Raw genomic sequence first — 25231 nt, 5'->3', positions numbered from 1 at the left:
GATGCGCTGCATTAGTCCCCTATCTATTTTGCTACTAATGCTCATGTGGAAATTGAGCCGCTGCTGAAGCGCTATCATTTTCTTTAGTCAATTTAAAGCATCACTACAATGCTGAAGATGAGGTTTGTGTGCTAATTGTTTGAAATGGCGGACTGGAGATAAGGTTTATGTGCTAAATGTGTTGATTGATGAGGGTTATATTGAGGTGGGTTGGGTTGATGAAGATAAAGGATGGTTTGCCCCATTTGATTAAATAAATAATAAAAAGATATATATTTCTTTTAATGTTTAAGTTATTATATTTAATATTCTGGGTAGTTTTGTTATTTCACATCCATTTAACTGAGAAAACTAACCCCCATCCACTCCAGGGACTATCTGAGAAACAAACTGTCAAACCATAGGGAGCACCAGTGTAATTTCCAAAAGTTGGGGACTATATGTGTTATTTTACAAAACCACAGGGACTATCCGTGCATTTTACTCTATTATTAATAAATCAAAGTTTAATAAAAAAATTTTATCTTTATCTAAATTATTGTTTAACTAGGTTTTAACCGCGCACGCGTTACGCCGCGTTCAACCAAATCTTGGTTTGATAACATATACGTTTGTGCTTCAGTTACTTGTATATTACTACACACAACACAATCTTTGAAAAAAATAAATTATATCGGGTGTCGACTTGTATCAGGTCTGTTACTTACGGTACCAACACTGGATAAAGCAATCAATAGAGAAAAGTCAAATGCTCACGAAGGATATGGACACGTATAAAGTGGCTTTTGCTTTGTTTTGTATTGTCCACTTTTATAAGTCAAGACTTGCTACATCTGACTAACTACAGCAACATGATATACTATCTTCAACAACATTCATCAACTACTGTAGTAGTATTGTTTTTCTAATCATAACTTACATTCACTATTTATATATAAATAAGATAACTGAAAGCGTGTCACGCTTTAAGTGGGTTTACACCAAAACATTTAAAGCCCAAGATCATCAAAAGTAAACTCAATCTATCTCAACCAAGTAAAACCCAATAACCTCATGTAATAACTTAAGCTTATATTATATAGTATTGCAAATCGGGAATAAACCTGCAAATGAAGTTATACCAAAATTTAGAACTAAAAGACATATAAAAACGGAAAAATCATAACTCAAATCACAAATTAAACCTCGGAACACTTAAATCCGTTGTATCGGTTTCTGAGAAATAAAACCAAACAGTTGGTGTGCAGCGACCAAAATGTAAAACTGCATAATTATGAAAACGGAAAAAAATCGAAAACTTACATGAGTAGTCGAGCACAAAGGCGAGATGAAAACACGATTAAACACCTCCAAAAAGCATAGAAGAACGGCTCAATTTGTTAAGGTATCTAGAACATCAAGTAGAAGGAACAATGTTATAGTCTAAAGCGAGAGGCATATCTCAAGGAAATATCATATGCCTCAAAGATATCAAGTCAAAACAACAGTTACTGTCATATCAAGGAAATATCATATGCTACTTGCAGCACTTAGTTTCCTACATTACCAATTTTTGGAAACATTGTAATATAAGTAGCTTTGTAACTCCGTGAAACACGATAAAACTGACATTTTTAATGGAAAACACATGTACGATATGCTTCCTGCGGTATTTGGTTTTCTACATTTACTAAATTTTGGATGGGTTCTTACCTTACACCTATCCCCTGTGATTTCTCAACTTAAATGCCATCAAATTGAGCCCTAAACCCCAAATACGTTAGGGTTTAAGCACACATGCATAATACGGTATGAATTTTCAAGTTCCTAAATGAAATGCAGGCTCACATAAATACGTGTTCATCATCACAGCCCAACAATCCAATTTGTTCACACACCATTGTTTCTTAACGGTAACATAACATAGAAAGACACACAAAATCTACCGCTGAAAGATTTGAATTTTTCTTCTAGTAATCTCTCACAGGCATTTCGTTGAACAGTGTGCACACAATAATGACCAAATAATCCAAATGGACCCCTACTTTTCTTGGAGTTCAGTAATACCATAAAAAAAGTTACTACCAAATCATGTTTTGCATTTTCGAGTTCAAATTTATCTTTATCTTCTTTGTATTTGCATAAAGATTGAATAAATAATGGAATACAAACCGTACTCGTTTTTACCAAGAGGGTTTGGCGATGGCGGAAGTGGCGCCCTCACCACAGTGACCATCACCACCGTCACACCACGACAACATCATCACTGTCACGCGCCATAACCACTGTCACTGCCACACACATTAACCACCGTCACCGTCACCAACATCACAGTATACAATATACGCTCTATATCGTCAGTACAGATCTGTAACCCACTACTCGCCACACCATCATCACCATGCAGGTGGGTTATGTGATCTGGCATCTCCTTGAGATTTGAGAAAAGGGTTTGCATAGTGCTTTGAAAAGTGGCAAGGAATAACCAACGTGTATTGATAGATGTGTGGACAGGTGTGTGAAGTAGAATCACACAATCCTTTTTATTTTGAAAAACCCCCAAAGGCTAGGGTACAACCAACCATTGCCTAAACTTGTTGCTTAATTATAGTTTTTAATAAGACCATGTGTAGTGGTAACACCTTATAATGCCCCCACCATGGGGCATTATCCGACACGTGGCGTCCTAGTCAGCAAGGGGGCATTATAGCAAAAGTGGCGTAGTGGGAATAATGCCCAAATAATGCCCCTTTCAATCCTTAAACAAAAAAAAAAAAAAGTGATTTCTCATTGGTGGGTCAAACATAAGTCAAAGTTCCAACAATGCAAAATGGCGTTTTAATAATCACGCCTGATTCAATTTTTTGGAAAAATAACGCCAGGTAACGCCGGGTGTAGTGGTTACCGGGGCGTTATAGGGCGTTTTTTTTGAAAAAATTTTATAAATCACGCCCCACTACACACGGTCTAATATTGTTGTGTTTCATAAAAAAAAGAAACTGAAAAATAAGATTATCCATCAGAAATTAACACGTGTCAAAAAAGAATTTTCATTTATTAGTATATAGAAAAATTATTATATAAATAGATATTTAATATATTAAACAAAATTATAAAAATAAAAAACTCATTTAGACTCGTTAGCAGATTCAAACAATACATGTAAAAGTTGGGCTCAAGCTCATTTATTAGAAAGGTTCTTAGACCATACACCTTGGGTGTTTTCCGCTAGGTGACAGTACAGTCAGCATGGGGCATTATTGGGCGTGTTTATAAAAATATGGGCATTATGTTAAGACTGCGGGGTATGGTGGGGCGGGGGTTGGGCTTGGGTTGGGGCATTTGTTGACACGTGGCTTGAGTGGCAGACATGGGGCGACCCACATTAAAACAGGGTATGGTGGGGCGGGGGTTGGGGGCGTGGGTTTGGTGGGCTTCGCTGGGCTGACCCGGCTGGGCTCTTTGTAATTAAAGAAAATTACATAAAAAAATTACATAAAAAAATTTCCTAACGTTTATATTTGTTTTTTATCTCTTCTCTCATCTCCAAGACTATTTCCAACTCGTCACCCTTTAAGTGATCAATCGGCTGGGATAGAATTTTCAAATCCTCCCGTCTTTGTCTCTCGGCTTCTCTAGCGGCATCTCTAGCTTCTTTGCTCTTCCGAATTTCGACCCTTTGTTGTTGGAAGACGTTGAATGTTTCCATCTTGGATGAAATGGCATCCAACTGGTCGCTGTATATTCCTCTATGCAAGAGCGAACTCCCAGCTGAAGGTGATGCCGTAGCAGCTCTTGATTTTTGAGCACGCCTTTTTGTGGCATCTCTTCCAAACTCAGGCCGGTTTGGGCTTGGCGAATCATCAAAAAGGTCCCCAATCTCTTGATCTCGTGCATCAGATTGGGACGAGGCCCTCGACCTTTTGGAAGACGTGTTGCTTTCGCTACCACTGGGGATATTCGCCCACTTTGGATGAAACTTACAAATCTCCCAACAATGCATGAAACGGAAGTCGGTCCCCACATTTGTCTTGAATTGAAGCAATGCATTCGTCACAATGTCGGCTTCGGTTTCATCACTTTTTGGGTTTTGTTTTGCTTTATTTAAAAAACCACTATATTTTGTAAGTTGGTCGCTTATCTCGGTCCACTTCGAAGATAAGCTATCGTTTTCACGATAAACCTCTTTTCCCAATTCTTCATGGAATATTCTACTAACCCCTTGCTACAAATAGGTTCGATGTTGAGAATTTCCTGTTTTTATAAAAAAAAATTTAATATATTACAAAGTTATATAAAAAAAACATCAATAAAAACAAAGTTTAAGAATACCTAAAGTTGAATGTTGAGATTGTTGAAACCAACCCCTCGCCAATGCAAGTTCTTCAGGAACGGTCCATTTTAGTTGTTTTCGCTTGATGGTTTCAAGTGCTTTATCCGCCTCGGTTTTTTTCTTATGGCTTCTCTTTTTTATGGGTTGGGGTGCGGAAGGACCATCGTTGGGTGGTTGAGTTTCGGGGACGGTTTCGTTTTGTGAAAGGTCGATGGAGGTTGGTGAAAGGTCGATGGGCGATTGTGTAAACGGGGTAGGTATCGAATCGTCGGTGTGTGGGAAGTTAGTAAACACACGATTCCCGATATACGATGCATAACTCGCTTCAATGGGCATAGAAGAGTGTATGAAAAATGGACGAGCCATTGGACGAGTGGGTGGTGGGCTAGGATTATTTTCTTGGAATGCATACGGGTTGTTCGGGTCAAAAGGACGGTTATGAGGATGCATTTTTTCGTTTTGTAGATGGAGAATTGAAGATGAATGTTAAAAAAATGGAAGAAATTGTGAGGTTTTTATAGTGGAAAAATAAAATTTTATTAGTTTTTTTTTAAGATAGCCGTTGGCCAACGGCTAGCCCAACGGCTTCTTTGGTTTGTCCAATTAGAGCCCGCCATGTCAGCTTGGCCAGACCGCCCCACGCCCGGCTTGAAACCCATGCCCCAAGGGCCACGCCGAAACCCATGCCCACCCGGGGTGGTGGCTTGGGCGTTTCCCCCCTACCCACGCCCAAACTCCCGCCCCATACCCCGCAGTGTAAAAGGGTGTAGAGAATTAAATAAAAATAAAAAAAACCAACCAAAAAAACTATTGGTAAAAAAAATTAAGCTTCAATGTGATTGGTCAAACTTTTGCCCCAACAGCGTGATTTTAAACACGCCAAACCAAAAAAATTGGTCAAACACACACAGGGGACGGTGTATAGGCGTGATCGGACGTTTTTTTGGGCAAATTTTAGAAAAACCACGCCCACTACGGGTTTTCGTATAAATAGCCCAGTCCAAGTTTTTTAGCAAGAAAATTTCGAGTGTCTCATCAGAAGCTATGCTAGTTTACATAGTTTTGCGACTTGGAGAACGGGAACATTGATATCGTCATCGCTCCTGTAAAACTAACACTAGGAATCAATCAGGCACTTGCATAGTGAAATGAACCCTGATTTTTCCACAGAGCCGTTTTTCTATGCATTGTTTTCCTTCTTTTCAATCAGCTTCAGATGGGTACTACGTAAACATCATCCAGAACTACGCGATTAATCGAGCATTAGAATCAGGAAAACGGCTACATGCCCACTTAATCATCAATGGGTTAGTTCGATCCACCCACATTGCCTCAAAGCTCATAGATTTCTACATTCAATGCCGTCAAATACATCATGCACGCAAGGTGTTCGATGAAATACCGCAAAGAAACACTCGTAGTTGGACTGTTTTGGTAAGCGTATACGCGCGCCATGGGTTCCACCAGGAGGCTATGGGCGTGTTCTGTGAGATGCAAAGAGAAGGATTGGAACCCAACAAGTTCGTTTTACCGAGTGTTTTGAAGGTGTGTGGGCACCTGTCGGATCGACGAACAGGGGAGAAGTTACATGCTATTGTTGTGAAACAAGAATTACAATCCGATGTGTTTATTAGTAGTGCGTTGATTGATATGTATTCGAAATGCGGGAGGATTGAGAATGCGAGGAGGGTCTTTGATTTAATGGTGGAAATCGATTTAGTGGCTGTGAACACCATGGTTGCAGGGTGTGTTCAACATGGAATGGTGAACGAGGCGTTAACATTAGTCGAAGAAACGCGGTCCACGGGAATAACGCCAGATTTGGTGACGTGGAATACGCTTATCGCAGGTTTTTCTCAAGCCAACGACAATTCAACAGTCACTAAACTTTTCCAGTTAATGCAAGAAGGCGGGATTGATCCTGATGTCGTTTCTTGGACGTCAATCATCTCGGGATTCGTTCAAAACTTACAAAATCACAAAGCGTTTGATTCGTTCAAGAAAATGTTGGCTGCTGGTGTGCATCCAACTTCGGCTACAATTAGTTCTCTTTTACCTGCTTGTGCAAACCTTGCAGATTCGATTCACGGGAAAGAAATTCATGGATATTCAGTAGTGACCGGAGTGGAGAAAGATGTATTTGTTTGCAGCGCGCTTATAGACATGTATGCTAAATGCGGCTTCATACACGAAGCAAAAACGCTCTTCAACAACATGCCTGAAAGAAACACAATCACTTGGAACTCAATGATTTTCGGCTTTGCAAATCACGGGTATTGCAACAAAGCAATAACACTATTCAATCAAATGGTTGACGAAAAAGTCAAACTCGATCATCTAACTTTCACAGCGGTTTTGACAGCTTGTAGCCAGTCTGGGATGGTTGATTTTGGTAAAAAGATTTTCTTGATAATGCAAGAGAAATTCAAGATTAAACCGAGATTAGAGCATTATGCTTGCATGGTGCATTTGTTGGGTCAAGAAGGGAAACTCACCGAGGCTCATGAACTGATTCAAGAAATGCCAATTGAGCCCGACTTGTTTGTGTGGGGTGCGTTTTTGGGTGCGTGTAAGCTTCATGGGAACGTTGGTCTAGCCCAGATGGCTGCGAAACATGTAGCCAAGCTCGAGCCTGAGAGTGCGGGAAGCAGTTTATTGTTGTCGAGTTTGTATGCGGATGTTGGTAGTTGGGGATATTCGGCTAGAGTCAAACATAAAATGAAGAAAATGAAGCTGAAAACACTTACGCTCTGTTCCCGAGTTAACTTAATGAGGGATAAGAAAAGAAAGCAAAAGTGAGAAAGGAAAGGACGAGAAAGGAAAAAAAAGATGTCTTTCCCACTCTTTCCTCCCAAATCGGAAGGAAAGAAAAATTAAAGAATTTAGCCTAGTTTTCCTGTCACTTCCTATCTTTTCCTTCCTTAAATGAAACTCGGGAACACGACGTGTTTTATTTTCCTTTCTTTTCCTTCCTTAAATGAAACTCTGGAACATAAAATATTTTTACTTTCTCTTTGTTTCCTTTCCTTTCCTTCCGTTAGTAAACTCTGGAACACAGTGTTAAAGGAAGTAGTTGGATTGGAAGTGCATAATCAGTTTGTCTATATAACATACATTATGCTTTAATATGTTATGTATAAGTAAGGATTAAAGAAAGTCTGGTTTGACCCGACCTAGACACGATTGTTGGGTTCTAATATTAGTTGATGATTATATATTATGGCAAAAGATCAAATACAAATAATCTTAACATACTAAACATACAAATTGAAGGAAAACCCAAAAAGACAAGGTGGCATTTTTGTAATTACCACCAACTATCAAAGTTACAACCAAAAATACCTAAAAAAACACAAATTTTTTTTAACATTTTTTATTAAAAAAATCGCTACATTTCGTTAGCAAAAAAAAAAAAAAAAAAAAAAAATTTTTTTTTTTTTTTTTTTGCTGCTACTAAAAGTAGCGATTTTTTAATAAAAAATGTTAAAAAATAAAATAACTATCGAAGTTACCCTACAAATATACCTAAAAAAACCTAACCCCCCCCCCCAAAAAAAAAAAAAAAAAAAAAACACACACACACACACAAATTTTTTTTTATTTTTTAACATTTTTTATTAAAAAATCGCTACTTTTAGTAGCAGCAAAAGAAAAAATTTTTTTTGCTAACAAAATGATTTTTTTATAAAGAAATATTAAAAAAATTTTGTGTTTTTAGGTATTTTTGGTTGAGTTCACATTTCTATAGTAACTTTGATAGTTGGTGGTAATTACAAAAATGTCACCTTGTCTTTTTGAGTTTTCCTTCGATTTGTATGTTTAGTATGTCAAGATTATTTGTATTTGATCTTTTGCCTATATGTTATATAAATATTGGCATCATGGATCAATAATGTTTCAATCATATCATAATACAGTTATCTTGGTAATTTTTTTTCCTGTTACTCTAGGTTTTTAAATGTTGTTAAGTTACATGATTATCGAATTTTTTACCCCGCTTAAGAGAAATTTCAGTCGATGTTTCACATACTGACTTTACAGGCAATTGACGAGAACATTGAAGTATTATCCAGGTGATTAAGTATCTTTGGAAGTTATGAACAATGCTCGGCGATTTGGTCCGGTCAACAGACCCGTCAAACACCCATCAGTCTTTTGTCTGGTTGACCGGACCAAAACGCCGCGCTTTGGACACAGCTCGACACTGCAGGGTGTGCATATAGGACAAAAAAACACTTTTTGGGGTGGCTATCTGCACACCAAGTGTGTAGATAGTTTGAGCCTTAAAAAATTGGCTTGTGTGAATATTGTTTTAATCTTTGCATGTTGTTTTCCTAGTCTTTCAAGAAAGTTGATTTTGGTATTTGTAATTTAAAATTGGACCAGGTTTTCTTCAAGCCAAGGTAGAATATTTTCGGTTCTGCATTCATAGACGACTACAATATTCTTCAATCGGTAGATTTGATTAGGGTGAACTATATATTAACTTTGAATCAACAAACTTCACAGTTTTTTCTTCATTAGTATAGTTTATGTATAGTACCTATGCTGCTTAAGTGCATATAAATTAGATTAAAGTGACAGTTAAATACTTACAAAAGGGCAATGAACTAGAGAGGTACTCAGCCCTCTACTTGTTTTGAGTTTTTATTTATAAAAATCACCAGGGTATACCCTTTTACCCAAAAAAAAAGGGCAACTTTAGAGAAAAAGTTCCACTCTGGGAGAGGCTTGCCATGAACTACTGTAAGCTTACATCTCATTGTACATTATATAATGATCAATCTATACTGGAACTATTTACTATTGCAAAGAACTGTATAAGGTGGAATTCAAAACGTAGTAATGAAACGGACATAGTGTCTCGATTTATTAGGAGCGCAAGTAAAGTAACCATGTTTGTACTTGTGAAAAAGACTCGGATTTTAAATTTGCTTTACGCCCCCAAAAAAGTTGAGACAGAGTGGGAGAAGAAGCAAAGATGGGAGGAGGAAAGCGGTAGGGAAAAAGACTCGCATTTTAATATCAAAATCTATTCTATACATTTATACAACAAAATAAATACGATTATAAGTTAACTAAATCCAACTACGACCCATGACCTAGTAAAATTAATATATTACATAGTAATGTAAACTAACGTATTCTATGTAGTGATGTTGACAAGTCAAACCAGCGAAGCTAGGGTCATATTGAACACTTTGTTTCTAACTGAACCGGCTCAGTTCCGTTTGGTTGGGTTTGGTTTAACTAGGGTCATCTTAAACTCGTCTTTGTTTCAAAACGAACCAGCTAAGTAAGTTTTGGCCAGGTTTGGTTTAACTTCAAGTTGCTTACTATTTAGTTTTTGCAAAGTCAAGTGAGTTTATAGAGAGGAGTCATGGTTTCCAACCTAGAACCCGTTTTCAACAACTCCCCTCAAGGGAAAGTTGATATTAGACTACTTAATACAATAATTAAGTAATACACTTGGATAAGTTATATGAACTAATAAGCCGAGCCGAGCCGAGCCAAGATAGCTTGAGTTTTGCTGGTTAATAAACCCAGATGATTTCTATTTAGCTTTTAAGTCACGACTCTTTATCAAATTATATCATATTACAAAGAACTAATAGTGGTAGTGTTTTTTCATCCCTCGTTGAAAATTATTTATCAAATCTACTTTTTGTTAGCTTTTAAGTCACGACTCTTTATCAAATTATATCATATTACAAAGCACTAATAGTGGTAGTGTTTTTTCATCCCTCGTTGAAAATTATTTATCAAATCTACTTTTTGTATTATGTTTTCTTATCAACACAACACCTTTATATAAGGGTCGTATTATTGTGGCACACTTTGCAAAATTAAATCGACACCACCAATATGGGTCGTATAGGACTATACGACCCGTATTAGGGTAACTTCAATTTCTAAGGTCAGTCAAAGGCTGACACTATCTTCACATGCTTTCTTAATACGCATCGTATAGGGCTATACAATGTGTATTGGTAAAGGGTTGTCTATCAACTAGGGTTCACATGCAAACACTATACGGATCATATAGGCCTATACGATCCGTATCAAGTACGAGGTTACTTTTTTGTCACTCAACAGTGACATAAAGTTATTGAAAGGAACATTACGTTAGCCATATACGGGTCGTATAGGCCTATACGACCCGTATTAGTGTGGGAGTTTGCATTCTGTTTGGCCTTTATAAACGAGGAAGACGAAGACGATTCACAAAATTCATTCTCTTATCTTCGTTTTTTCTTTATATTCGATTCCACCATATCTTGGAGGAGACAGACACCCCCTATACATTAAGGGCGTCCATGTGTTACCCTGATCGACACTTGTCAGGTTCTGGCAACTGATCGGTTGGGGTTGCTTTGGCTGCTCGAAGTCGAGGGTTTCACATATCAGAGACCCCATGTTCCGTTACCTGCACAGGCTTATTGCCACATCTATTGCACCGCGCGAGCAAAGTCGCGATGCAATCAGGGGCATCTGTTTTATATGTTTTGTCTTATATGGGGTGAGACGTGCGCCCTCCATCGCTGCCTAGCCCAGTGGTTTGCGGCGGCGTACCACCTTTGTTGTACCGGGAGGGGGGGGGGGTTACATCACGCGTATTGCCCATGAGGACCCACTGTTCACCGAGGGGGCACGGTTGAGTCGACCAGGTTGACATGGCAGACGCTGATTGGTGTGCACATCACGCGTAACTTCCCTGGTCTCGGGCTTCGGTTTATAGGAGAGGACGAGTAACTGTTTATCCCCCCCCCCCCGACCTCCCAGACGAGTTACTAGAGGAGTCCCCCCCCCCCCCGGATAGGTGGTGATGCCGCCGACGATGACCACACTCACCCACCGCCACCGCAGCCACAAGGGGTGCCTCATCTGTTTTACCTTCAGGTTTTACCCACTGGCGAATATAGCCACAAACTTTTCTATGCAAGATATTCAATTCTTCATCGGTTTTACCTTCAGGTTTATAAGTATTAAACACAGTCATATAATAATCTTTCACATAAAGGAGATTTTCCATCTTGCCTCTCCAAACATCATAATTAGAACCATTCAAATTCACAATCCTACTTGTATTAGCTTCCATCGTTTAAACAAGTTTCAACCCAATAACAAGAGCCAATGGCTCTGATACCACTCTAATGGGAAAAACGCGCAACCCGGTCACAAACGGTAAACTAAAACGTGGAAGCAAACTTCACTTGACCAAATATTTTCCCAACTCGAATGAACCTGTGAGGATGCAAACAAATAGGTATAATAATAATAATAATAATAATAATAATAATAATAATAATAATAATAATAATAATAATAATAAAGAGACACCAAATTTTAGCGTGGAAAATCTATCAAAAAGGGAGTAGAAACCACGTGACTCCTAGAGCCGCTTAAAATCCACTATCACCAAAATAGAGCAATACAAAGTCTTCTCCAGATAAAACTAGAGGCGTACAAAAACCATCATATACTTGCCTCAAAAATAACTTTAAGGGTTCGTTTGGTATGGGGTAATGGAATGGACGAGGGAATGCAATGGATCATCCCCATTCCATATCTTGTTTGGTTACCATGTGAATGGAATGAATCATTATTGTGTATTGTTCGGTAGGCAAGAAAAACGGAGTAATAAAATTAGCGGTGAGTGGTGGTGGTGGTCGGTGGTAGTGATTGTGGGTGGTTATAGGTGGCGGTGGTGGGTGTCGGCGGCGGCGATGGGTGGTGGTGGCGGCAAGTGGCGGTGACGACGTGTGGTGGTGGCGACAAGGTGGCCGTTGGTGGTGGGTGGCAGCAAAGGTGGCGGTTGGTGGCGGCAGCGGCGGTTGGTGGTGGCGTCGACGATGGGGGTGGGCAGCGACGACGAGTGGCGTTGGCGGTTGGTCGCAGGCTCGCAGCTATGGGTGATAACGGCGACGAGTGGGTGGCGGCGGCGGCGGTGGCTGTCGAGGTGAGGTGGTAGCGGGTGGCGGCGATGGCGTCGGTGGTGTGTGGTGTTGGTGGTGGGTTGTGGTGAAGGTTGTGGGTTTCGGTGTTGTTGATGAATGGTGCAAGAGAGGATGGAATGGAAAAAAAACATTGGGGGTGGAAGGAATGATTTTGAGGGAATGAAATGCCTTTTGGAATGGGTTATTCCATTCCATTGACTAACCAAACACTCTTTTCTTCATTCCCTCGTAATCATTCATTCCATTCCACCTCTCATTACTACATACCAAACACTACCTAAGTATATGAAATGAAAAACTAAGAAGACGAATAAGAGGTATCACCCAAATAAAGAACTTCTCTTTATTCTTAAAAAAAACCAAGAACGGAGACCATTCTTCTCCTGCGACGTACGAAAACAGCAGAGGCACACTTTCTTTTCTTCGTTTCTTTTTTTTTTCTTGCATCAAAAGCCACACCAACTAAAACCCTATCTTCCTTTTTCATTTATTTTGAGTAGGTGTCAAGCCCCAAAAGAATTAATTCACCAAACAATTATTTTGGTTCTCTTGTGATGACGTCAGAATCTCCAAAGCAAACAAATAATGTTTGTTTCTTTTTTTTTTTTTTCATTTAACTAAAATATAATAATATTAACACTAAACAGCAATTTTACACCCTGAGGTTAGGGGTTATTGCCATGTCTACCCCTTAAGGAAATAATTGCAATTTTAACCCCCACTGTTTAAGGTTATGTCGCAACCTTACCCCCTGCCGTCAGTCAACAGTTATTTTAGGTAGCGTTCGTTTTATGAAATGGAATGGAATGGAATTAGGAAGTTTTTCTTTGTAAAATTGATCTTGGTTGGGGGAGGGAGGAATTTGAAATCCCATGAATTTCTTTAATCAATGAAATTTGTGACTATTTCAACATTCCTTAGAAATCCTTCACTCTAATGAAGGAATGGAATGGAATGTTGAAATAGTCACAAATTTCATTGATTAAAGAAATTCATGGGATTTCAAATTCCTCCCTCCCCAACCAAGATCAATTTTACAAAGAAAAACTTCCTAATTCCATTCCATTCCATTCCATGAAACGAACGCTACCTTACTGTTATAGGCAGGGGTATTTTGGTAATTTACCATATATTTATTATTATTATTTATAAAATCAAATTATCATCATCTTCTTCAACAAGTAACTCACAGATACATCATCATCTTCAAATTACCATCATCTTCTTCAAATAACCCCCTGCCGCCGCTCCTCCCCCACCGCAACCACCCACCCCCTTCTTCCTTCAGCCCACAAGAACAGATCTGAATCCAAACAAAGCATAAAGAAGATTGTACAGTTGATTCAAATCACAAACCACCAATCGATCCTTACAAATCATCTAAGTTTACTCTAGGTTTTATTATACATCTAAATCCGACTCCTCTTCTGAAAACCCTAATCCTCATCATTCTGAAAACGAAATCCATGACCACCAACCTACCGACGTTGACGATGTCAGCAGTGCAGGTAATTTGATTCTCTTCTCACTAAGAATAAATGCATCTGCAGATGCAGAAAACAGTGAGAACCCACCCTTTTTTTTTCATTGAGTTTCAAAGGACCATAGCATTCTAACTTGTTGTTCAGGTTTTGTGATAGAGATGCAAAGTTTTTGGTAAAATCATTGCCTGTCTAATCTGTGAAGTTTTTATGACAGAGCTTAAAACACAAATAGACAAGTTTTACAAGGGTGATTTTGAAGCAATACCAACCATTTTTGAATCTATATTAAAAAGGAAGTAAGCAGGAAATCATGAAGATTCAGATGATGAATTGATGAATGAGTTTCGAGAGGGCCAACCAAATGTAGTTATTGATGAAGAGTTTGATTCCAGTTCCAGTTCAAATTCTGATGAATAGGTAATGACATGCCTCAAATCAAACTGTATGTAGTGATGCTATGCTTGTTAATGTGCGTGTGAGAGCTCACCAGTTATTGTTTCGTTGCACACATTTTTGTGAGGGAAAATATTATGGGTTATTTCAAGACTCAACAGGTCAGATAATACATTCTTACATTAGTATGCAGACATAAAAAATTGCTACTTTACATCGACTGGTTGGCAGCTTTGATCAATGATTTTTTGTCTTTTGATGATGATAAATTGGTGTTTCTATTATATTGTAGAGTGTTTGTTCAATTTATTTATTATATGAGAAATCAGGGGCGTATGACTAAGTTTATTTGCAAGGATAATTAGTGGTTTAACCCAAATGTGCATGACTTAATGGTATTAGTTTGTAGTGATTTGATGCAGTAAAATACATGACCGTGGTGCACAGGATGGTGTTTAATTGGTGGTTTACTTATAACTAGGTGGGTGGTGGAGGCTGATGGTGATGGAGGTGGGTGGTGGTGGAGGTGGGGGGTAATTGTGCGATATAACAGGAATGTTGAGGGTAGGGGTGCTAAACGGGTCGTGTACGCGGGTTGGCGGGTTCAACCCGACCCGAACCCGAAAATTTTACACAAACCCGAACCCGACCCGAACCCGAAAATAGTATCATACATAAGAACCCGAACACGACCCGAAGTTTCGTGGGTTAACCCGAACACGACCCGTTCAACCCGAATTTTTTTTTTCTAAAATCAATATATTAAAATTAAAATTTACTTATAAAACACAAGTGTATATAATAATATCATATTTAAATACACACCCCATTTAATTATTGCATAAAATACACACCCCATTTAATTTCTCTTTTTAAGTTATAATTATTGCATAAAATACACACCCCATTTAATTTATGACATAAAATATATTGTAAAAAAATATATTATAGTATAAATGTGTTAAACGGGTCAACCCGCCAACCCGACCAGGTTGACCCGAACCCGACCCGTTAACCTAAACGGGTTCGCGGGTTCAACCTGAAACTGACCCGAACCCATTTAGACTAAACCTAAACTCGCGAATTTCGTGTTAGCTTCGTGTCGGGTTTTCGGGTCGTGTCAGAAATTCACGCCCCTAGTTGAGGGGTAAAATTGAAGGGTAATATAGTCATTTCAAGTCATAGTTAACAGATCTGTTAACAACTTTGACACCGGGGGGTAAAGTTGCGACATAACCCCAAACAGTAGGCGGTAAAATTGCAATTATTTCCTTAGGGGGTAGACATGCCAATGACCCCAAACCCCAGGGAGTAAAATTGCAGTTTACTATAATATTAATAATAATAAAACCCATGTAATTAGAGATGGGTTGGGCTTTCTCACAGGCAAAAATAACCCAACAAAAGGAGGGGATGCATTTAATAGCACCCCTGATATCTGATATGATTGTTGGTTAGTAATGATTTTTAATATGATTATAGTAGTTACATTTTTATGTCTGACTATCTAGTAATGATTTTTAATATGAAAATTCAATGCCGGGCATATATACCTAAAAAATTATAAAACCGGGGTGTCAAAAACGTATATGTCTAAAAAAACCTATACGAAAACTACATACCGGACACTACTGAGCGAAAAGTTCGAAGGGTCGGGCGCTCCGTCAGCCCCTTCTATCCTGCGCCCCTGAACTTATGTACTGCGTACATTGGTGCAACAAGGCTCTACATTTTTACACGTAATGGTTACATTCAAGACTTGGTAATAATGTTTTGTTGATACGCGTAATTTGTAAAAACGAGACACCACATGTTACGATGATGCAAGAAAGACGTTACATGTGAAGCATGACTCATGCCTTACACTAATTATATGATACTTTGGTTGGGTTCAACTTGTTTAAATAATTGTAAATGAAAACTCAACCCTGAACTACGTAAACTTTAGTTTGTCACATGTGTAGTGGGTTCAAGTTGGTCAAGTAAACAAATTATCAACGTATATAGAAGGTGAATGGGTTGAACTTTCATATATAAACATGTTACATCGATTCATCAATCCGTAACTTAATTCTCGAACATGACTTGGTTATCAAATGGTTTAGGGGGTCATTTGTTTATGACGAGAATCTAAACCCGATTTATTTCCATATCAAGGTTGTATCATGTTATGTAATATAACTATATAAGGGTGAAGGGGGTGCACACCTAATAGGTGAGTGCCCTCTCTTACGCCAAACCAATCCCCGTGTGCCACGTCAACTCCCCTCTTAAACTCCCCTAACACCCCCATTTGATGGCGCCACTCCCCTATTAGGTGAATTGGGTTTTTTTTTTAAAAAAAAAAAAAAAAAAAAAAGGGAAAGCATTGATTGGTTGAAAGTGGGCTGGCCCCACCACCTTTCCCCTCTCTCCTTCGGCACCTCATCACCGTTTTCCACCCTCTCTCTCTTCACCGCCTTTGTTGGCGGCACAATCCCGATCGGGATTTCGACTCACCGAAGGGGTTGCCCGAAGGCACCCCGTACCCCCTAAGTCAGTGATGAAATTAAAGAAGTTCAAGATCTAGATTATAACATACAATATACCATTAGTCCATTACTAATATACTAAAAAATTGAAATTCCATCTAAATAATATACTTTCTAATAAAATTTTGAGTAAATTTCAAAGTTCGTCCTTTATGTATGTCAAATATATTAAAGTATGTCCTTTATCTTTAATATCTTCAAGAAACATACCTAATGTTTGAAAAACCAATCAGGTTATGTCCTTTAGTCATAACACAATTAGTTTTCATGGTTAAAGTTGACTAAGTCAACCCCATATAAGGGTATTTTAGTCATTTTATCCTAAATATTATAATAAATAATCATAAACCCAATAAATAAAATAATTTAATAACAAAAACAGAAATAAATTATATATATCCCCTCTCTCTCTCACACACACTTTGCACACACTCTGTCTCTCTCTCTAAAACACACTCTCTCTCTTCTCTCTCTCTCTCTTTAACACCATCATCTGCCACCATGAAGCCGACAGCAGGTTCACCGGCGACCATGGCACCACCACCCTCACTCCAGACCACACCACCCCCACACCATAACCTGGATCTCCGAAACCAAAACCGCCACACCAAAGCCACAGATCTCCGATTGAAGATCTGAAAAATGAATCGGGCTTTTGGAAGATGGTGGCAAAGGAATCGGGCTTTTGGAAGCCACAGATCTCCGATTCTCACCAGAAAACCAGGCAAGCTGGAGAACACAACCTCCGCTGTGACTCCACTGCCGCCGCCGGACTCCGTCGCTGCCGCCGCCGTGAGCGGCGGCTCTCTCCCTCTCTCTCTCTCTCTTCTCGATTGTTCTCTCTCTCTCTCTCCTCTGCTCACCATCTTCCGATCCATCCGTCGCTCACCACCACCCGACAGTGGTGGTGGTGGTCAGTCTTGCCAACAGAAGAGGGGGGGCTGGTAGGTGGGTGTTGTCGGGAAAAAAGCTGTAATTGTGACATCTTTGAAAGATGGAGAAGAAGATGGTGAGGTTTTAGGTTTTAGGGTTTGTATAAGATATGTGAAATCGCAGATCTGTTGGGAAAGAGGATAGGCGTCACCGGATACGAACTGGACAAATCAACTAGTAAATTCAAAGTGTTCTTCAACGACACCTGCAGCTGTAATTGTGACATCTTTGGCTGAATATTGTTGAGTTTTATGTTAGTGATTGTGAGCTATGGTTTTCGGCTGGAATTGCTTCTGATAGTTTTCCGATTCGGAATTTTGAAATGTGTCCGCAGTGTGGGTGTGGGATGGATTGCGATGGTGTTGTTGGTAGTGATCGGGGTGAGGGAGTAGATGGATTGATGCTGATGATGGTTGACGGTTTATGGTGTAGATGGTTGTAGAAGAGGGATGTAAAGAAATATAGGTAGAGAGTGGGTTCTAGGGGAGAGAGAGAGAGAGAGAGAGAGAGAGAGAGAGAGATTTGTCTGCGTTCAGAGAGAGAGAGAGAGATATCTGAATTTTTATAATTTTTTTTAGTATTTAGGGTAAAATGACCAATATACCCTCATGTGCTTCTCACATGATCTGAATTAACTGGGAAAACAAACTAGGTTTAGGGTAAAGGACATAACCTGATTGGTTTTGCAAACATTAGGTATGTTTCTTGAAGATATTAAAGACAAAGGACATACTTTGATATTTTAGACATACATAAAGGCTGAACTTTGAAATTTACTCTAAAATTTTTAACATATTATATGTTATTGTGTAGGTCGGTGAACACTATTTACTATACACAACAGAGGTTACAAGTGCTTGAAGCACTTACTTCTAGTGATTGCAGCGTCAATTTAAATATAGAATTCGTGTTATAGCATCAACTTCTCAGCTTTAATAAGCATGCCTCTTACGACATCTGTTTTTCTCTTTCTTTTTTTACCAGATCAGGTTATGAAACATGACACACTCACGTCTTCTTGTTTTTCCTATTAACTTTTAAGATATAATATTTTATAAAATTCTAAATATATCATTTTAACATGTTTGTCTTTATCTAGATTTTAATGTAAATTTCATTCAAAACCAAATTTTCATAAGAGTAAATTACGTTTTTAGCCCTTGTGGTTATATCACTTTTACTATATTAGACCAAAATAAGAACTTTTAACATATCTGTCCCCATGGTCTCTATAACTAACCATTTTGGCCCCTAAGTCTAACCATTTTGACCCCCATGATCTGTAGACTTAGGGGCCAAAATGGTTAGTTATAGAGACCATGGGGACAGATATGTAAAAAAAAATTTATTTTAGGCTAATATAGTAAAAGTGATATAACCACAGAGACCAAAAACGTAATTTACTCTTTTCATAATAATAAACAAATAATCAAAACACCAACGTACAAGTCATCAAAACCGTCTGATAGTTTCAACCCCTAGGTAGTGTTTGGTATGGAGGAATGAGAGGTGAAATGGAATGGATGATTACGAGGGAATGAAGAAAAGAGTGTTTGGTTGGTCAATGGAATGGAATCGCTCATTCCAAAAGGCATTCCATTCCCTCAAAATCATTCCTTCCACCCCCCATGTTTTTTTTCCATTCCATCTCCTCTTGCACCATTCATCAACAACGCCACAACCCACCACCTTCGCCACAACCCACCACCACCACAACCTACCACCGACGCCATCGCCGCCACCCGCCACCACCTCACCCCGACAGCCACCGCCGTCGTCGCCACCCACTCGCCACCGTTATCACCCATAGTTGCGACCAACCGCCAACGCCACTCGTCGCCGCCGCCCACCACCATCGTCGACGCCACCACCAACCGCCGCCGCCACCTCTGATGTCAGCCACCACCAACGGCCACCTTGCCGCCGCCACCACTCGTCGTCGTCGCCGCACCGCCACTCGCGGCCACCACCACCACTCATCGCCACCACCTACACCCACCACCGCCACCTATAACCACCCACAATCACTACCACCGACCACCACCACCACTCACCGCTGATTTTATTACTCTGTTTTCTTGCCTACCGAACAATACACAATAATAATTCATTCCATTCACACATGGTAACCAAACAAGACATGGAATGGTAATGATCCATTGCATTCCCTCGTCCATTCCATTACTTACCTCATTCCTTCGTCCATTCCATTACCACATACCAAACAGACCCTAGTCTAATCATCAATCATTCAATCATCAAATAATAATAATAATAATAATAATAATAATAATAATAATAATAATAATAATAATAATAATAATAATAATAATAATAATAATAATAATAAAAGGATATTCCCCAACTCTATATAAACTTTATTATTCGTAATAAATAAATAATTATTCTAGTTCTAGTTTAAAACTGAAAAAAGAATATTATAAAAAAGTTATTTGGGTTATAACTTTGTAAGGCTGGAGGTTGTGGTTGGAGCCCTCTAGGGGCTTTATCAGTCCACCTAAGCACTACGTAGGAGTCATGTCAGCCTGGGGGCTTTATCACGCCCCCTTTAATTTGCAGGGTGTGGATGGAGCCCCCGTAATTGCGAGAACCACATCGTCAAGAACACCGTCGGATGAGGAGCTCGAAGACATTTTTTAGTTGTGATTGGTGTGTGTTTTAATTGTGATTGGTGTGTGATTTAGTTTGAGATAGGTTTATATTTATATTTGAATTAAAAAAAAAAGTTTTTTTTTCAAACGTTGCCAAACGGTCACATTTGACCAAGCCACCTCGTTCAACGCGTTTGAAGCTCGTTACCACGATGGAGCCCAACCCATAGCGCCCCTATTTAAATTCAACGGTGTGATGGGATAGTGCCCCGGGACGCTATACATGGTGAGCTGGCGAAGGTGGCACCCCACACCCTCGGCCTAACAGATATTTTCGGAAAACTGGAAAAAAGAATATTATTAAAAAGTTAATTGGGTAACAGATATTTTCGGAAAACTGGAAAAAGAATATTATTAAAAGTTAATTAGGGTAACAGATATTTTCGGGGTCCTATTTTCGGAAGAATCGAGACCTGTGGGGTTAGTAAAACTTCCACGGTGGCATTTGGAATCCGATCCTGCACTTTTGCCACATTTTTATCAATAAATAATCACACTTTAACCTTAGCTACTTCCATTTTTACCCTCACCCAAAAATATCTCCCAACACCTCCTTCACACGTGAATCGTGATCTCCTAATTTCTTCACTCCAAATCCAACACCAAATTCCTCTAATAAATCTACAAAATTCCAGATCAAATTCATTTCATTTCATTTCAATTAATTGTGAATTTGTAATTGTGATCATAATTTCGATCTGCAATCAATGGGAGAAGAAGTGAGAATAACCGACTATGACGTCAGCAACGACGACGATGACGATCGAGTTTCAGAGTGGGAGCTAGGGTTACCTACCGTCCATGATCTCATGCCCTTGTCACAGTCGCTGGTTCCGGCGGAGCTAGCCACGGCGTTCAGCATCTCGCCGGTACCTCACCGGACCATGATTGACGTCAATCGCGCTTCGCAGAACACTCTATCGAATCTGAAAAAACCGTTCAATAACGGTTTTTCCAACGGTTTGTCTAACGGTTTTAAGTCGTTTGGTGAGGAGAGAGCTGATGAAATGTTTATCGAAGGTGAGGAAACGGTTGATCTGACCGGAGACGGTTCGGATATGAGGAAATTGAGGCGAGTTGACAGCGGTGGTGGCGGTGGTGGTGGTGGTGGTGGAGAGGAAGCTGATTCGTCGACTAGGACGTCGAAACGACCGCGTTTGGTGTGGACACCACAATTGCACAAGCGGTTTGTGGACGTTGTGGCGCATTTAGGTGTGAAAAACGCGGTTCCGAAAACGATTATGCAGTTGATGAATGTTGAAGGATTGACACGTGAGAATGTTGCTAGTCATTTGCAGAAGTATAGATTGTATTTGAAGCGGATGCAGGGGTTGTCGAATGAAGGACCTTCGTCTTCGGATCATTTGTTTGCGTCGACTCCTGTTCCGCAGAGTTTACAGGAGTCTAGTGGGAATGGGAATGGGAATGGGAATAGTGTGCAGATTCCGATGCCTTATCCGCCTCACATGGTGCCTATGCCTTACACGCAGCAGCCGCAGATGGTGCAGGCGTTTGAGTCGCATTCGCATCCGTTTAATATGATGATGCACCAAAGGGATTGGTCTGGGAATAAGTATGCTTATCAGCACCGTATGACTAATGATAAATAGAAAATATATGTAATGTTAAATGGATATTTATCCAACCAAAAAGAGAGGTAACTATTCAACTAATGCAGCTGTTTTATAGTTTATACCAAGTATGATTGGCTTGAGTTATTGTTATTTTGCCCTTTTGCAGTGAGTAAGATAGATGTCTTGATGAATCATATATTGCTATTTGATCAGATAGACAGATAGCATAGTTAGAGTGATGCTATTTGTTATAGTATGCATGTTAAGGAGTTCAAATCAAAGTTTGAAGTCTTTAACATCCACATGCTCAATTTCTATAAAGATTTATTGTTAGGCTAGAGGGTATGGGGTTCGTCCCCACCCCCGTCGAGCTCCGGTGACGCCGGCAACCCATCCCGTTCCCACCCCCGTTGAGCTCCGTCCCATCCTCAGCGTCTTGTGCTGGACGTTGGTGACGATTCTAAATTGGTGGGCCCCTTCACTTTTTGTTAGTTTATTTATTTATTTTTTTTTGAAAATAAACAGAGCATAGCAGAACAAATATTAGATGAAAAGTTTCTTGAACAAATTCAGAGCATAGCAGAATTGGATGATGTTACTGCCTACTGTTCCATTAAATTGATTGTCTGTTTATTCTTTTGATTCAATCTTATGGAATCGTATTCATATACTTTTATGGAGCATCTTAGTGGTACCAGGACTCGATTCACTTTCACCATCTGTCCTTTGGATGAATAATTGTGTTTATTAGTCAAATTTTTGCATCAAGTATCTTCACTAGTTTACTGATCAAGATATTTGATAAACTGGCATGCTACTTTTTTTTTTTCTTTTCGAGTGTATTTGGTTTTGTTTTGTATCGATTTGTAACCACAGGTTTTATTGCTCTCCAACAGGTATTGTGGTCCATAAGGTAGTATGGAGACCCCCAGTAATAGTATAAGGTTACGCAGACATCAGCAACCAACTTTTTGCAGATCAACGGTTTCATTTGCTAACCAGACCCACAAATCAAACTGGGCATCGAGTGCGAGTTTGAATTTGTTCAAGTGTTACAACCTACTGTGATGATGCGGGCTCCTGTGAATGTCTGGTGGAAGATGAGATGAACCCTTGGTTTTCATGTTCCGACTGCTGAGTTAACGTATAGCATGATTGATTATCGAAAGAGTAACTGAAATTGCATAAAGGGCAGAAGCGAAATAAAGTGCATTCCTAATTTCAAGTGGGAAAATAGTTGGGAGCAGTAGATGTAAAGCTTATATCTATCTAATTGTTTCAATAGAAGGTTCATTCTTGCTTGTTATGATCCTTCTCTCCATTTTTGTCTTCAAGGAAATAAAGTTTAAATTTAGTATTTATCGCTATTTAGACTTCAATATACATTCATTTCTCATGACGATGTATTTCCCGGATTGGGCTCGGCTCAGTGTCTACTCTCCCTCCCTCTACTTGTCTCTCATTTACATTATGAGCACATTACACATGTTAACTTGATCATCGTAGAGTGGTCCCGATGCTACGGCCTTGGACCCCTTCTAACAGGTTAATAGTTATATTCATGTTGCAGATTAGACCTGGGCTTGAGAAAGGCTAGACCGGTCCATCAGACTCCAAGACCCAACCCTGACAAGTGACAACCTTTGTATCAACGCAGTAACTCGCATAGATTCAGCCTGATCTTACAATTGATTAATTAGTTTGAAAATGTAAATGTGATTAATATGGGGTTGTTGGTAGGTTGTTGTTATTTCAGGTAGGAGCGGATCAGGAACTTGAAGATATTGAGGTGAAGCAAGCCGGCATATTAGACTGTAATCTGATATGATAATAAGTGATTGCATTTTTCTTTCTCTAATTTGCAGTGAAACAGGAGAACGATTACTGGTGGATAATATATAATGCTACTTGTTTGACATGGGACTGTTAGGTATGTCTATCAATTGTTTCCCAGTTCATTCTGAAGCAATTTCAAATGGATGTTTCTAAATGTAACCCCCCCCCCCCCACACCCCACCCACATACTTACGGGTGGGGCCCGACACTTTTTCTCGGGGGTATAACTAGTTTTTTATTGTTTGGGTTTGGGGGGGGGGGGGGGGTTGTCTACATTTAGACTCACCCTGTTTGTGGGTGAAAAGAAAGCGGTAGACAAGGGTAGGGAACTTGTCATTAATAGTATAGTGTAATGCAGATTCTCGGTCACCCTGCGGTTTGAATACGCTTAAATGAGTCTTTACAGAAATGGGATTAACTATAAAACTTCATACACATACCAACTCTGTAGTGTTCTTAATTCAAGAGTTGACATAACTCTGAATCAGGAGTTGCAGTATGTTTAGTATAAAGAACAAACTATTAGAATGACAAATTATTATTAATAACCTAATAATCTTAAACAAGCTAAAAACTCACTAATCTAGTGGCACCAACCACTGCAACACCATCGTCATCATCATGGCGGCTAATGATATATAGAGCCAAATTCTAACAAATTCCTCTTAAAAATCGTTACGAAATGTAAAGAATCAACTAATTAATTGGGCAATTAGGATTCTTTTTTCAACAATCAGATGATTACGAATTAGAAGTAGATTAGATTAGATTGTTAAAAGTAAGATGATCAAGAATGAAAGAAAGTTTCACCCTTTAATACCCGCTACGGCCTAACAATTGTCATTAAGAGAACATGTAGGTGATTAAAGTTTGTTAATTTGGTTGATGCCATGTTAGCTACACGTGATCAATTTCGATGCTTAGTTAACAATTGTCATTAAGAGAACATGTAGGTGATTAAAGTTTGTTAATATGGTTGATGCCACGTTAGCTACACGTGATCAATTTCGATGCTTAGTCAAAAGTCAAAACTTGTTTATGGGAAAGGGATTAAAAGGCTCATAAGCATGTATACGAACCAAAACACCAATGTTTGGCGTACTGTAATATTCTTAATAGAATTGAAATCTTTAAAGATAATTGGAACTAATATCAACCCCCCCCCCCCACCCCCACCCACCCACACGCGTGGGATGTGGTAGGGGGCGTACCGTGCCAAGTAGCACCAATGCTACATCACTGCCAGAGACCACCACCATCGGAAAAAGTCGTAAAAACAAAATAAATGAAAAGGTAAAGATAACATCAAACGAAAAGGAGATGTAAAATCGTTGAACTACGCACGTCCTTTGTGGCATGTTAATGCGAATAAAATTAGACCAAAACGTAAAACATATAAAAAGGGACCTACGCGTTATGACGAAACTGTCAAACAGAAAAAAATAGACGCTTTGTGACGAGTTTGTCAAATAGGAAAAAATAGGCGAAAAAGCGTTGAACCTCACACACACGTTGCGGTGTGTTAACTCGTAAAATTT

The 25231-nt window shown here is 39.2% G+C and overlaps 2 protein-coding genes and 2 long non-coding RNA genes across 5 annotated transcripts; 3 read left to right on the top strand and 1 right to left on the bottom strand.

The window, feature by feature from the left end:
* Positions 1-874: 874 nt before the first annotated feature.
* LOC110895263 lies at positions 875-2487 on the bottom strand. The gene is made up of 3 exons (XR_002567007.2): positions 2157-2487; positions 1303-1388; positions 875-1103 (listed from the first exon to the last, which is right to left on the bottom strand). It is a non-coding gene; the product is annotated as an uncharacterized LOC110895263 (long non-coding RNA).
* A 2756-nt stretch (positions 2488-5243) lies between these two features.
* LOC110895260 (pentatricopeptide repeat-containing protein At5g59600) lies at positions 5244-7514 on the top strand. Of its 2 annotated transcripts, none has more exons than XM_022142543.2 (2): positions 5244-7058; positions 7376-7514. In XM_022142543.2, the coding sequence occupies exons 1-2, from the start codon at positions 5495-5497 to the stop codon at positions 7402-7404; spliced, it is 1593 nt and encodes a 530-aa protein (XP_021998235.1). In that variant the 5' UTR covers positions 5244-5494; the 3' UTR covers positions 7405-7514. The 2 variants fall into 2 exon arrangements, with proteins under 2 accessions (XP_021998235.1, XP_021998236.1); XM_022142544.2 differs by having other exon boundaries at positions 5244-7055; positions 7373-7509.
* Positions 7515-13449: 5935 nt separating this feature from the next.
* Positions 13450-14431, top strand: LOC110895264. Its single transcript, XR_002567010.2, has 2 exons — positions 13450-13778; positions 13969-14431. It is a non-coding gene; the product is annotated as an uncharacterized LOC110895264 (long non-coding RNA).
* A 6361-nt stretch (positions 14432-20792) lies between these two features.
* On the top strand, positions 20793-23253 carry LOC110895265 (transcription factor PCL1). Its single transcript, XM_022142547.2, has 2 exons — positions 20793-21940; positions 22754-23253. Exon 1 carries the CDS (start codon positions 20991-20993, stop codon positions 21891-21893), a length of 903 nt encoding a protein of 300 aa, XP_021998239.1. The 5' UTR covers positions 20793-20990; the 3' UTR covers positions 21894-21940; positions 22754-23253.
* The last annotated feature ends 1978 nt before the right edge of the window (positions 23254-25231 follow it).

Source organism: Helianthus annuus, chromosome 8 (genome assembly GCF_002127325.2).
Source record: "Helianthus annuus cultivar XRQ/B chromosome 8, HanXRQr2.0-SUNRISE, whole genome shotgun sequence".
In the NCBI taxonomy this organism is placed as follows: Eukaryota; Viridiplantae; Streptophyta; class Magnoliopsida; order Asterales; family Asteraceae; genus Helianthus; species Helianthus annuus.
The sequence above is the reverse complement of the archived record's forward strand: the minus strand, read 5'-3'. Positions and strand labels throughout refer to the sequence as shown.

Coding starts and splice junctions, on each gene's coding strand:
- LOC110895260 (XM_022142543.2), top strand. CDS start 5,495: ATGCATTGTTTTCCTTCTTTTCAATCAGCTTCAGATGGGTACTACGTA. Junction 7,059..7,375: donor AATGAAGCTGAAAACACTTA/CGCTCTGTTCCC, acceptor AACACAGTGTTA/AAGGAAGTAGTTGGATTGGA.
- LOC110895265 (XM_022142547.2), top strand. CDS start 20,991: ATGGGAGAAGAAGTGAGAATAACCGACTATGACGTCAGCAACGACGAC.